Source organism: Gavialis gangeticus, unplaced genomic scaffold, assembly GCF_001723915.1.
Source record: "Gavialis gangeticus isolate Ggan-Ray unplaced genomic scaffold, GavGan_comp1, whole genome shotgun sequence".
Lineage (NCBI taxonomy): Eukaryota > Metazoa > Chordata > Crocodylia > Gavialidae > Gavialis > Gavialis gangeticus.
The window spans coordinates 1,575,948-1,589,483 of NW_017729031.1; the positions used below are offsets into that span (position 1 = coordinate 1,575,948).

Sequence of the window (13,536 nt, forward strand, 5' to 3'; positions counted from 1 at the left end):
TTTGACCCCAGTGCTCTTCCTGCCATGGCAGGGGGGCGGACTAGATGATCTGCTCAGGTCCCTTCCGACCCTAGAAACTATGAAACTTAGAGGACTAGGTGAAACTAAAAATAGACCCTTTGAAAGTAGGAAAATGAAGGAGTTTCACTTGCATTAAAATGACTGAAAATAGCCAGTGGAGCCAGAGAGAAGGGCTAAAGTTACATCCAGGAGGATATAGAAGGCACCTTGAATATTAACTGGTTTGAAGTAAATAATACAGATGACCAAGAGAATGCTGCCCAGCATGAAGGCCGCCATGGGATAGAAACAGGTCCCTCACTGTCAATCAAAACACAAAGTATTATATACTAGCCCCCACCAGATCCAGCAAGTTAACAAACACTGGAAATAAAGGCAACAGCAACAAAAATTGTTGAAAGGAAAGATGTAGCAACTGCATGAATGATGGAGGGAGGAGCACAGGTTGCAGGCAGAATGATTCAAAGGATGCTTTACAAGGATGCTGGCTACAGCTGCCGAATCTCTGTAAATAGCTCTTTTAATAAATACCCAGTTTAGTTTTACAAATGTGGAGTCTTTTCAGCATACAATACATGAAACAGTTATGCAACAGAAGACATATCTACTTGATTACATCATACTGTTCTTCTATATTTTTTATTTTCTATGTTATGCCTAGTACAATTTCTCTGATATCATATAACATGCTATTACTTTTTGAAACAGAAACAACTCAGAGTATTTTTGGCATTTAAAAAAACCTATTTTACAAAACAAACTGTGATATTTTTGCTATGAATCCATAGATGTACTGGGGAAGAGGTTTTAGATAAATAGTTTCAATACTAGCCTATAGCTAGGTACAGACTTTCAGGGAGGTTAGGGGTAGGTTAGAGCAAGTTAAAAATGGTGACTCTATCTAAGGTAAATTGGGATGGGGACCTAGCAGGGGTGGGGTGGAGGTTGGAAGACTGGGGGGGCAAGCAGGCACAGGGGGAATCAGGGTATTCATGGGGGAATTGGGTGGCAGGTAGCATCCATGATAGGGATCGGAGGGGCTAGCAGGGTCTGCAGAGGGATTGGGGATTCAGGGGCAGGTGGCATCTGTAGGGGAAATTGGAAGGAATTGAGGGGGCAAGCAGAGTCTGCAGAGCACTTGGAAGAAGCATCTGTGGGGGGCTAGTGAGGTCCATGGGGGGATTTGGAGGGCTAGCAGGGTATACAGGAGCAATTTGGGAGATTGGAAGGGCAGGCAGGGGGTTGGTGGGGTCTGGGAGGTTTTGGCAGAATCAGGGGGGCTTGGGAAAGTCTTTTCTCCACCCCAAATGAACAATCCCCTTCCCTGGCAAACTGCTGAAAAAACTGGCACCGGTAGCTTACAGGATGGGGGTTTGGTGGACTGGAGGAAGAAGGGGGGCTGGCTGGTCTGTAGGAAGGGGTTGTCCATCTGGGGTGAGCCAAGGGGTTGGGGAAAGGCTAAAAATATCTTTGTGCCAAGGGGGTGGGTAGGGAAAGATCAGCCCTGGGGCTGGGGCTAGCAGCTGGGCTTTCCCAGCCCTGAGGCTGCACTGAGAACTGTACAGAAAGTCAGGACAGTTAGACTGGTCTAAAAACGGCTAACCCAATCTGAGTTAGACTACATTGGAGGCAGAGTTAACTTAAATTTGTTTGGCCATTTTTAAACTACTCTAACATTCCTGGAACTTTTGTACAGTTGGCAGTTAGATTGACCTAAGTGTAACCTGGGTGAATTCAGTTATATCTGGTGGCCATTTTTAACACAATCTAACCTTTCCCTAACCTCCCCACACATCTGTATGCACCCTTAATGCGCTCTTCAGTATTACCAATTTATACCTTCCAGGTCATACAGTCTGTTGCTAATGAATGACCACTTGATTGTTCAATTTAATTGAACAAATTAACCACTAAGAGAGGATCATATTTTATGGTCCCTAATATGCAACAGCAGGTGTCACTGAAGAGATTCTATTGCTCTCTGCAGTTTGGTGGGGTGAGGACCCATGCTGGGTCTAGAGAAAAACACATGGGGTTTTGTACTTTACCCTGCAGTTCGTTCATTTCCTAATCTACTCCCTACCTGAGCCCAGGAGTTCACCTCTTTATCAGAATTTTTCTTCACCCCTAAAAGGTATGGTCAAGAATCGCAACCACTTCCCTCTAGCAGTCCTTCTAGCTCATACATCCACATAAATAGTCCCAGCTTCTCATTTCTCTGCTCTGCTTTTCTCCCTCTGTCTCCACGCGCCCTATTCTAGATCCATGCTTCCATCTTCATTCACTCTCTTCTTTCTTTAGTTCCTGCTTGTGTCTTTGCTAGCACACTGAGTCCATGTTTTTTCCAGACCATGACCATTCCCCAATCTCATGGTTCCTCTTTTCTTGCATCCCCCAAACAAACTCTCCACATCCCTGCTGGTCTTTAATTCTCTTACCACCCAGGGTCTCTGCTTTCCCTCCCAGCCCCAACTTGTCTTTCCTTTTTCAGCTCTTTTCTTTCTTCATGCCCCCAAACCCATACTTCCCCAGTTCAAAAGTGCCACTCTTCTACTGCTTGTAAGGGATGAGCAGATCCCTGGCATCATTGTATAGACAATGTACTAGGAAGGGAAGAAGGAATGAAGCTGCCTTCATTCTCTGCTCTGTCTGATTCTATCAGCTATTATTTTAAATCTGTCAGAGAAGTCATTCAGGGTATCAGCATTTTAAATTCTGTTATCATAAAGGAAGAGCTGAGATAGTGTTGTTTGTGTGGACGATCTAAATAAATACTAGGGTTCTGTGAAATTTTGACGAGTGTTTCATTTTGAAGCTGTTTCGACACATTTTGAGCTCGAAACAGTGAAATTGAAATGAAACAAAAGGCTTTGAAATGAAATGAGGGCACTCAAAATGCTTCAAAAGTTTCAAAAAGTTTCAAGTTTTGAAGCTGGGCTTGCTGCACCTAAACAGAAACTAAGGAGATGGAGGGTGAAGAGTGGGGAAGGACTGCTCTGATACTGACATCTAGCTCCCTGTTCAATTCCCCAACTCTCTGATCACTTCCCCAGCTCTCTGATCATTCCCCCAGCTATTCCCAGGGGGTGCCAGCCTCCGATCTGCACATGGGGTTTCAGGAGGCTTCTGCTGAAACTGCAACGGCAGCCTGCTGAAACCCAGTGTGCAGATCCAGGGGCCTGCACCCCCAGGGAAGACCTCAGGGGAGTGATCAGAGAGCTGGAGAATTGAACCAGGAGCTGGGGGAATGTTCAGGTCCCTGAACATTCTGGTTGGATTCCCCAGCTCTCCAGTCTTTCCCCCAGTTCTCTGATCAGCTTCCCCCAGCCCTTCCTGGGGGGACACCAGTGCCACCTACAATGGGAGGGCTGTGGGATGGGGGGCTGTGCTGGGGTCTTCCTTATGGAGCTCAGCCTGACAGTGGGAGCGTCAGTGGCAGAGCTGCTTAGAGCTCAGCCCTGGCTCTGAGCACAGCCCTGGCCAGTGGCTCTTCCCCGCCTCCCACTGCCTCCTGGTGCCAGGCTCAGCTCTGTGGGGCTGGCAGAGTGACTCAGAGAGCAGCCCAGTGGTGGGAGGTGGGGGAGAGCCAGAGCTGTGTTCTGAGCATCTCTGCCAGCCCCATGGAGCTGAACCTGGTGGCAGGAGGCGGTGGAAGACCTAGTGGTGGAGCCAGTCTGAGTGCAGCCCTGGCAAGCACAGCCTGGCAGTGGGAGGTTATGCAGCCCCATGGAGCTGAGCCTGGTTGTGGGAGGCAGCAGAGAGCCAGTGGTGGAGCTGCTCTGAGTGCAGCCCTAGCTCTGAGTGCAGCCCTGGCCAGTAGCTCTCTGCTGCCTCCTGCCGCTAGGCTCAGCTCCATGGGGCTGCAAAGCCTCCCACTGCTGGGCTGTGCTCACCAGGGCTGTGCTCCAAGCGGCTCTGCCACTGGCTCTCCCACTGCCTCCCACTGCCATGCTGAGCTCCATGGAGCTGGTGGAGCCACTTGGAGCACAGCTCTGGCGAGCACAGCCCGGTGGCTGGAGGTTCTGCAGCTCCACAGAGCTGAGCCTGGTGGTGGGAGGTGGTGGAGAGCCAGTGGCAGAGCCACTCGGAGTGCAGCCCTAACTTCAAGCGCAGTCCTGGTCAGTGGCTCTCACTGCCTCCTGCTTTCAGGCTGTTCTGTGGGGCTGTGTGGAACCTCTAGTGGGCGGTGTGAGTAACATACCATCTCCCTTTACCGGAGCACCCCTCAACTTTCCTGCCATGACTTGTTGTTATTAAGTTAAAGGAGGGGGTTCAGTGGTGTTCCTCTTCTTGGGTGACCCGGTGACGGAGGTACTCACATTTGCACCACGGTGTTCCTCAGGGCTCCGCCTCCCCTACACCCCATCCACTTGCCAACTGCTTGGGCATTGGTATCATTGTTTCTGCCATTCCCTGTGAACCCCTTTTACTGTGGGGTTCAGCTTCAGTACTGGTCAGTTGCCAGGATGTCAAGGCATCTGGAGCCCCGGACCCTGATGCCATAGGGCTGGGCTCCCAGAGAGAGAGGTGCTCTTATGAATTCTTGAATTCAGGTCGGTGAGGACCGATCGTCCCCCTGCCTAATGCAGAGACACTGCTCTCCCTGCTCCAGGTGCAGGCACAGCGCCTGTGGCAACACTCCTGCCAGCCACTGGAGTCTCTGCCTGCCCGGTGTGCTGCCTGCTGGCTTTCTCCTTCTCTCTACCATGCCTGCCGGCTTCCAGCAGGGTTTTTGAACTTCCTGCAGTGGCTGCCCAAGCTGCCACAATTAGCCCTGGGTTTCCCCGCCTTGGGAACAGCTGTTTAAAGAGCCGGCATAATGCTGGCTCGTGTGGCCGTGGCTCCGGTTCTGGCTCTGGCCATGCTAAGAAAAGCAAGTTCCCTGGGGTCTAGGGGGTCTTTGTGTTCCCTACAGGGGCTCTTGGGGTTTTCCCCAGCCCCCTTGATGCTTGTGGGGGCTTCTTGCAACCACAGGCTGGCAGAGTCACTTGCAAGTCACAGGCTTGGCACAGCCTGGTGGCGGGAGGTGGGGAGAGCCAGGGCTGTGCTCCGAGTGGCTCTGCCAGCTCCATGGAGCTGAACCTGCCCTCCTAGCACTGCCACCGAGTGCTGGGAAGGGCCCAGTGCTGCCCCTGCTGCAGCCCCAGGAGGGATGCATCGTGCCCCGAACCCCCTGGTGCGGTGCAGCCCAGCAGCTACAGGCAGGCGGCATCTGCCATTCCTGGGGCTGCTGCAGGGGTGGCACTGGGCTCTCCCCAGCGCTCAGGGCAGGCCACAGTGGTGGAAGGGGGGCTGCTGCCACCCCAAAATTTGCTGTAGCCCCCCCCCATCTACACTCCCAGCACCACCACTGAGCACGGGCCTTCTGGGGGCACAGGCCCCCAGATCTGCATGTGGAATGACAGGAGGCTGCCACTACTGCCTGGGGCCAGTGGCAGCAGCAGTCTTCCCAGCACTGGACAAGGGCTGCACACAGTGCTGATCCCAGGCGGCAGTGGCAGCCTCATGTCATCCCACGTGCAGATCCAGGGGCCTGCATCCCTGGGAGGAGTCCGGCACAGCCCCACAGCCCTCTTGGGGGTGTGGGCCCCCAGATCTGCACACCGGATGACAGCAGGCTGCCACTGCCAGCAAGCAATATGAGTTTTGATTTCAACTGTTTGAGGTATAGTTTCACAAAAATCCCTGCACCTATCTCCTTGAAACTTGGCAGCTTTCATGCCCTCAGAAGGCACTACCATCTCTGCAATTTTCATCTGAATCAGGCAAGAAATGACAAAGTTATTGGCATTTTCATGATTCCCCAGTATAACCTATGGGCTAGACATTGAAACACGTTGAAACAGCGAAAGAGTTTCGATGAAACAAAATGGAACAGTGCTTCAAAATGAAACAAAATGACAAAACAAAACACTGTCCCTTCAAAATGGTGAAACAGAAGTCAAAACGAAGTGGATCTGTAAATGTGAGGGGCTCTGACTGTCTCCCGTTTCTTTCTTCTGAATTTTTCATTTTCTTCCAAAAATATAAAACATTCCCTGGAAGTCAGGACAGTGACCAGATTCTTGGTAGAGTTTGCTGATTGCAATGTTTGAGTCTTTTCATCCTGGAATCCACCTGTCCTTTGACTTTCCTTGTCTGAATAGGACCACCATTGACCCTTTCCTTGGCTTCTTTGACACAATTTTTGGGAACAGGTTTTATATCTGTTACTCAGGAAATGAGACCCCACAGCCCAGGTGTGAAACTTCCACAATCAGTTCTGACCTCCCACCATAGCTTAAGCACAACTTTTCCTAGAGTTTTCAATCTTGTAAGTGCTCTGTGTCTCTAGCTTACCTCTTCAGGGACATGTGACAGATGTAGCCAAGAGACCTGTAAGGGTTCCAGAAATCAATGACTGTTTAACTAACATAAGAAATAAGCATATCTAAACAAAATAATAAAATACCTGCCTTTCTTTACCACCCTTGGGTGTTCTTTGAGCTTAAGTCAGAGTCCCATAGGGAGCCCTTCTTCCAATGGCTTCTTCAAATTATGGAATTATTTTCTCTGTAACCAGTTTTCATCTTTGTCCACTGCTCTCACGGGTAAACAGGGCCCATTGGGTATTAAATAGGGCAACCATATGGGAGAGTGGGAAATCCAGGACACTTCACCTGCCTTCTGCCCCCAAAGTCAGCAGTGCTGCTTCAGGTAGAGGTGGGGGTGGGGGTGGGGCAGCATGGTACACTGGCAGCTGTGTCTGCCTGCCTACCTGCCTGGCACTCCATGCCACTCCTTGCTTTCCACTTCCCTGCCAGACTGTGCCTGCACACCTGTGTTTCTAGGATGCTCATTTTAATTCTCACTGGCTGGCTGGGACCAGCCTCCAAAATCCTGGACGTATGGTCACCCTGCTATTAAAGTATACTGTTTAATACAAGCTTCCTTTGTTTTTGGCAGTCTCTCAGGTGTGTGTCTAGCCATAATACCTACCTTTTTGTCTTCTCATTTAAGGATTTTTCCATTGTCCGAACCCCTGCAGAGAGACTGGAGAAAATTGGTTTTGTGTAGGATGCAACCAAGGTCCTTGTATTTGAATGGGAGCAATTCTCTCTGGTCTGGGAGATATGTGGTAGAGCTTCAATAACAGAAGCAGCAGCAGCAGCAGCAGCAGCAACAACAACAACAACAACACAGTGTACAGTTGCTTAAAAGAAAGAGCTGTGTGCTGACTACCCCTGAGAGAATGGACATACAAACAAGTGAACGTAAAGCAAATGGGGTTGGAGCTTCCCAGTGTTTTCACTGCTCTTTGCTAAGTGCCCCGGCGCACGTACTTCTCCGATAGTAAACAAGAACGAATCTTTGTTCTCCTTCTCCTCTGCTCTCTGTTAACTTTCTTTTACTGAGGGGTAAGGGTTTACTTACATAGGCAGTCATACGGAGCAACTAATTTGCTGTAGAGGTAGAGAAGCTCCACCTTCTTTTACCTCAGTCTTTTATGCCACTTAAATGCTTTTGACAATTTACCCCAAGTTATTACATTTGCATATGCGTTTGTGCTCCTTAAATACTATGCCACCAAATTAAGACTGACTTATGATAGGGAAATAATGTTCATTAGGTAATTGCATATTGCTGAACCATAAAATTTAATGTATAAAATGCATTTCTGCACTATTCAAATTCTTGTTTCCAGGGTCAAGATGTTACATTTCTTTTATCATGGGTCAATCTACATTTGAAGACTTTCTCAATCTTTTCTTTTAGGTTTTGCAGTGGAGAGCACAACAAGAGGAGGCTGCCAGATTGGAAGTTGCTATAGCTGCCAGAAGAAAAGAAAAGGAAGATGAAAAAGAAAGGCTACAGAAACAAAAGGAAATGATTTGGAGAGCAGAGGAGAAAGAAAAAGTATGTGAAATTTGGTATTTCAATGAGTTACTATGTCTAATTGCCTCTAAAATCTCTAACTCATCTCAATTCTTTACACTTTTTGTAAACAGTCTTTGGTATTTGTGTGGAGATATAGTGGTTAATGGAGCTTTGCCAATGCCCATTTTGGCATTAAAACTGTGCGCACTTCCACAGTGATTCTGCTAATTTCTCATTTTTCTAAAAAAAGGCACAGATACAGGCATATAGCCTGTGACTGTCACAGTCTTGTAGAGGAAATCAATGCAGAGAAACTACTGAATTTCTAGCTCTTTTACAGATTTGTATTATTGAGCAATATGGCAAAGACCTACTGAAGCTTCCAGTGCTGCAGTAAGGTATGCTGCAATGCAGCAAATAAGTCTCACAAAGTATTGTCTGCAATATAGCACACTGCACTTAGAACAGCACAGGAAACTTTCCAATTGACTTCTCTTAACAGAGGGCCTGATGCACATATTAATATTAACACTTTCAAGACAGCAGAGAGTTATAGTGTCTTATTCTAAGTTTTCATTTGGTGCACAGGAAATTACTTTGTTTTAAATCTGAACAATACCTAGTGGAAAATCTTCAATCACTTTAGTATTTATTTTTTTTAAAAAAGCTATGTATCAAACTGTTCACGAAGGACAGGCAGGGAAGAAGAGGAGGAGGAGTTCCACTTTATATAAAAGAGCCATATGATTGCTCAGAGTTTCAGTATGAAACTGGAGATAGGCCTGTTGAAAGTCTCTGGTTAAGGTTAGAGGGGAAAGCAATAAGGGTGATGTTGTGGTGGGGGTCTGCTATAGACCACCAGACCAGGAGGAAGTGGTGGATGAGGCTTTCTTCAAACACCTAGCAGAAGTTTCCCAATCAAAAGCCCTGGTTCTTATGGGAGACTTCAATCACCCTGACATGTGCTTGGGAGGGCAATACAGCAGTGCACAGGAAATCCAGGAAGTTTTTGGAAAGTATTGGGGAAACTTCCTGATGCAAGTGCTGAAGAGGCAAACTAGGGGCCATGCTTTTATTGACCTTGTGCTCACAAACAGGGAAAAATTGGTGGGGAATGTAGTAGTGGATGGCAGCTTGGGCAGCAGTGACCATGAGATGACTGAGTTCAGGATCCTGAGGAAAGGAAGGATGGAGAGCAGCAAAGTAAAGACCCTGGGCTTCAGAAAAGCAGACTTAGACTTGCTCAGGAAATTCATAGGCAGGATCCCTTGGGAAGCCAGTGTGAGGGAGAGAAGAATCTAGGAGATTTGGCTATACTTGAAAGAAGCCTTACTGAGAGTGCAGGAACAAACTATCCTGATGCATAGGAAGGCAAGCAAATATGGCAGAAGACTAACTTGGCTTAGCAGGGAACTCTTCAGTAAACTAAGTCAAAAAAAGGAAGCTTATAAGAAGTGGAAAGTTGAACAAATAAATAGGGAGGAGTATAAAAGCATTGCTCAAGCATGCAGGCATTAAGTCAGGAAGGCCAAAGCACAATAGGAATTGCAGTTAGGAAGGGATGTGAAGGGTAACAAGAAGGATTTCTACAAGCATGTTGATAGCAAGAGGAAGATTAGGGAAAATGTGGGTCCCTTACTGAATGGGGGAGGCAGCCTTGTGACAGAGGATGCAGAAAATGCTGAAGTGCTCAATGCCTTTTTTGCCTCAGTCTTCACAGGCAAGGTCAGCTCCCAGGCTACTGTACCAGGCAGCACAGTTTGGGGAGGAGGTGAGCAGCCAACAGTGGCTAAAGAACAGGTTAGGCACTGTTTAGAGAAGTTGGACATATACAAGTCCAGGGGGCTGGATTGGATGCACCTAGGGATGCTGAGGGAGTTGACTGATGAGACTGAAGAGCCACTGGCCATCATCTTTGAAAACTCATGGTGATCAGGAGAGGTCCTGGATGACTGGAAAAGGGCAAACAGTGCCCATATTTAAGAAGGGGAAAAAGGAAGATCCAGGGAACTACAGACCCGTCAGCCTTACCTCAGTCAATGGAAAAATCATGAAGCACATCCTCAAGGAATCCATTTGTAAACACTTGGAGGAGAAGAAGGTGATTAGGAACAGTTAGCATGGATTCACCAGGGGCAAGTCATGCCTGACCAACCTGATTAGCTTCTATGATGAGGTGACTGGCTCTGTGGATGTGGAGAGACCAGTGGATGTGACACACCTTGATTTTAGCAAGGCTTTTGATATGGTCTCCCACAACATTTTCACAGGTAAGTTAAGGAGGTATGGGCTACATGAATGGACTCTAAGGTAGATAGAAAACTGGCTGGAGCATCAGGCTCAGAGAGTAGTAATTAATGACTTGAGGTCTAATTGGCAGCCAGTGTCAAGTAGGATGCTCCAGGGGTCAGTCCTGGGGCCGTTTTTGTTCAACGTCTTCATTAAGGACCTGGAAGATGGCACAGAGGATACTCTCAGCAAGTTTAGAGATGACACCAAGCTGGGGGGAGTAGTAGATACACTGAAGGGTAGGGCTAGGATTCAGAGTGACTGACACAAATTGGAGGATTGGGCCAAAAGTTATCTCCTGAAGTTCAACAAGGACAAGTGCAAAATCCTGCACTTAGGTCAGAACAATCCCATGCACTGGTACAGGCTGGGCACTGACTGGTTGGTCAGTAGGCCTGCAGAAAAGGACCTGGGGATCACAGTGGACAATAAGCTGAATATGAGCCAACAGTGTACCTTTGTTGCCAAGAAGGCTAATGGCATATTGGGCAGCATTGGTAGGTGTGCTGCTAGCAGTTCAAGAAAAGTGATTCTTCCCCTCTATTCACCACTGGTGAGGCCACATCTGGAGTACTGTGTTCAGCTTTGGGCACCCCCACTACAGAAAGGATGTGGACAAATTGGAAAGAGTCCAGTGGAGGGCAACAAAAATGGTGAAGGGGCTGGGGGGCATGACTTATAAGGAAAGACTGAGTGAACTTGGCTTATTTTGTCTGGAGAAGTGGAGACAGAGGGGATTTAATAGTAGCCTTCAACTACATGAAATGGGGCTTGAAAGAGGATGGAACTAGACTGCTCTTTGTGGTGGCAGATGAGTAACAAGGAGTAATGGTCTAAAGGTGCAGCAAGGGAAGTTTAGGTTATATATTAAGAAAAAAATGTCTCATTAGGAGGGTATTAAAACAGTGGAACAGGTTACCCAGGGAGGTGGTGGAATTTCCATCCTTGGAAATGTTTAAGACCCGGCTAGACAAAGCTTTGGCTGGGATGATCTAGCTGGGAGTGTTCCTGCCTTCAGTAGGGGGTTGGATTAGACGACCTCCTGAGGTCCCTTCCAACCCTAATTTTCTATGATTCTGTATGCTAGCTGTAGTTCTGTTATCTAGATTTTATTTAATATACAGAAATGTGAGCTTTTCAATACTCATTTTCCTTAGTTCTTACTTTTAAGTCTTAATACTTTGAATGTAATATTGGAACTGCTTTCTGTGGAATTTTTATATTAAAAATTCTTTATTATTATTATTTCAATAATGATAAACAGCAGAAGTAGCAAATCTTGTGGGGTGGTCCTACAAACATATCAACACATGAGTAACTTAAGTTGTCCTATTTGCTTCTTTGCAATTGCTTATTGTTAAAGTTACTAACATGCTGAGTATGTCCTTTTGTGTATATCTGTTCAAAATAATAAGTTAAAAATAAATAAATAAACCAGGCAGAACTATTTTAAAATGCAATGGTTTTATGATATATGTTCTTCACAAGAAGGACTTAAATTATCAGATGATCAACTAGTGGAAGAAGGACGTATAAAGAAAACAGAGTACCTATCATCCATGTGTCTGCTTTGGAATTAAAATTTCTTCCCTTTATTTAGTTGCCATATTCCTTCATAACATACCTTAATGAGAGACAACACAAGATCACAAATAGGGGAGGGGTGCAGGAAAACCCTTTACTGCTTGTTAGAAGCTGAGAGATTTTCATCTCTTTAAAGCCATCTGCATGAAATTACTGATATCACAGTAACATTCTTAAAAACGATAATAAAAATATAAACCATAAAAGAAACTGTTAGCATAATATGCCTTATCTGAATATTTTGCCACATCTAATGAGATAGGGTTCCATTACCTTAGTTACAGAGAAAAGAAAAGAAAAGAAAATCCTACACTTCTGGAAATTTCTCTAATCAGTTTGGGTTTAACTCTGACCCAACTTTCCCTGCTGTGTTCAAAGACATTTCTTTTCCCTCACCTGTGTAGCAGGTTCCAGGTGCTAGTGCTCATAATCAGGTGGCTATATAAGAATTCTGCATAGCAAAATGATTAAGTGGCATATAGCTAGCTTGACAATGGGGCAAAATGTTTTTTTCTCCTTCTATCTTGTTTTTGTCTGTTCTCATAACCTGTAACTTAGAGTTTTATTATGAAGGCTTATGGCTTCCAAAGATGGACATGAGGAAATCTTCTTTGGAAGTATAATAAAGTATACACTTTCAGTTGACTAGCTGTAGTCAATACATGTTTTGCCTTTATCTTCAGTGGGGCAGAATCACAGGAACACACTCTGTGCAGGCATATTCTAGACATCTGCTGTACATTTTAAGCATAAACATACAGAAAAATGCACAAGAGAAACTTTTCAAATTCTGTTTATTCTGAGCTCTGGCATTCTTACAGTTTGACTCAGGCAAATGTTTCTCATATTTCTTCTGCGTTGCTGGCCTATTATTGCTTTTTCTTGGCTATTATTAGTCTTTTCACAGTATTAAAGGGATAAATGCATATAACCACAGGTCATTTATAAAAAAAACCTAACAAAAAACTGTTTGATTTTCAATCCCTTGATATTTGAATACATCTTCACCCTGCTGAGTAAAGGTAAAGACATTGGGGGCCAGTACCGATAGCTGATATTTAAGGAGGCATATTCGCCAATACCAATCCAATATCTGACACAGCTGCCTCCAGTTGGTAAGTCCAGTGTCATGGAAAGGGACAGGGGAGGGAAGGGGTGTGGCGGGGCAGATCAACAGCCCCCACGCTGAGGGAGAGGGCAGGGGCAGGTGCTGCCCGGTGTGGGGGCGCGGGACGGAGCTGTGGCATGTTTGGTGGGGACAGCTCCTGCCACTGCTTGCATCCCTGGAGGGTGTGGGGAGAGTGTGATCTGTATTTGCATGGTGCAGGGTGGGCTGCAGCTGCCGTGTGGAGCCGGAGCTGGCACTGCACAGGGCTTTTCTTGCTGAAGGCTGGGGTTGGAGCAGGCTCTGGTGGTGCTGGGAGGAGGCTGCAGCCACCCCAAATTTCATCACAGCTCCACTCCCAGCCCCATGCTTCTGCCTGCCAAAAAGCTGCGGCTGTACCAGGTGGTGGCACAGGGTTGGCAGTCGAGCTGCAGTAAAATTTGGGGTGGCTGCAGCCTCCTCCGGGAGCCGCCAGAGTCTGCTCCGAGCCATGCAGATCCAGAGACACATGCTTCTGCCCCCCTGGAATGTAAGCAGCAATGGACCATCCCCCTGCCTCAGCTGGGCAGTGTCTGCCCTTACCCCTTCTTCCCTTACCACGGGGAGCATTGATCAGCCCCCCCACATCCCTTTCCTCTGCCCTCCCCTTCCAACTTACCAGCTGGAGGCAGCTCTCCACG

The 13,536-nt window shown here is 46.9% G+C and overlaps 1 protein-coding gene across 3 annotated transcripts in view; it reads left to right on the forward strand.

The window, feature by feature from the left end:
* Nucleotides 1-13,536, forward strand: part of CCDC148 (coiled-coil domain containing 148) — a 186,214-nt gene that overhangs the window by 103,257 nt on the left and 69,421 nt on the right. For all 3 annotated transcript variants that reach the window (XM_019522362.1, XM_019522363.1, XM_019522365.1), the window contains one exon: nucleotides 7,777-7,917. In XM_019522362.1, the coding sequence (XP_019377907.1) occupies nucleotides 7,777-7,917 (141 nt within the window). The remainder of the gene's footprint in view (nucleotides 1-7,776; nucleotides 7,918-13,536) is intronic.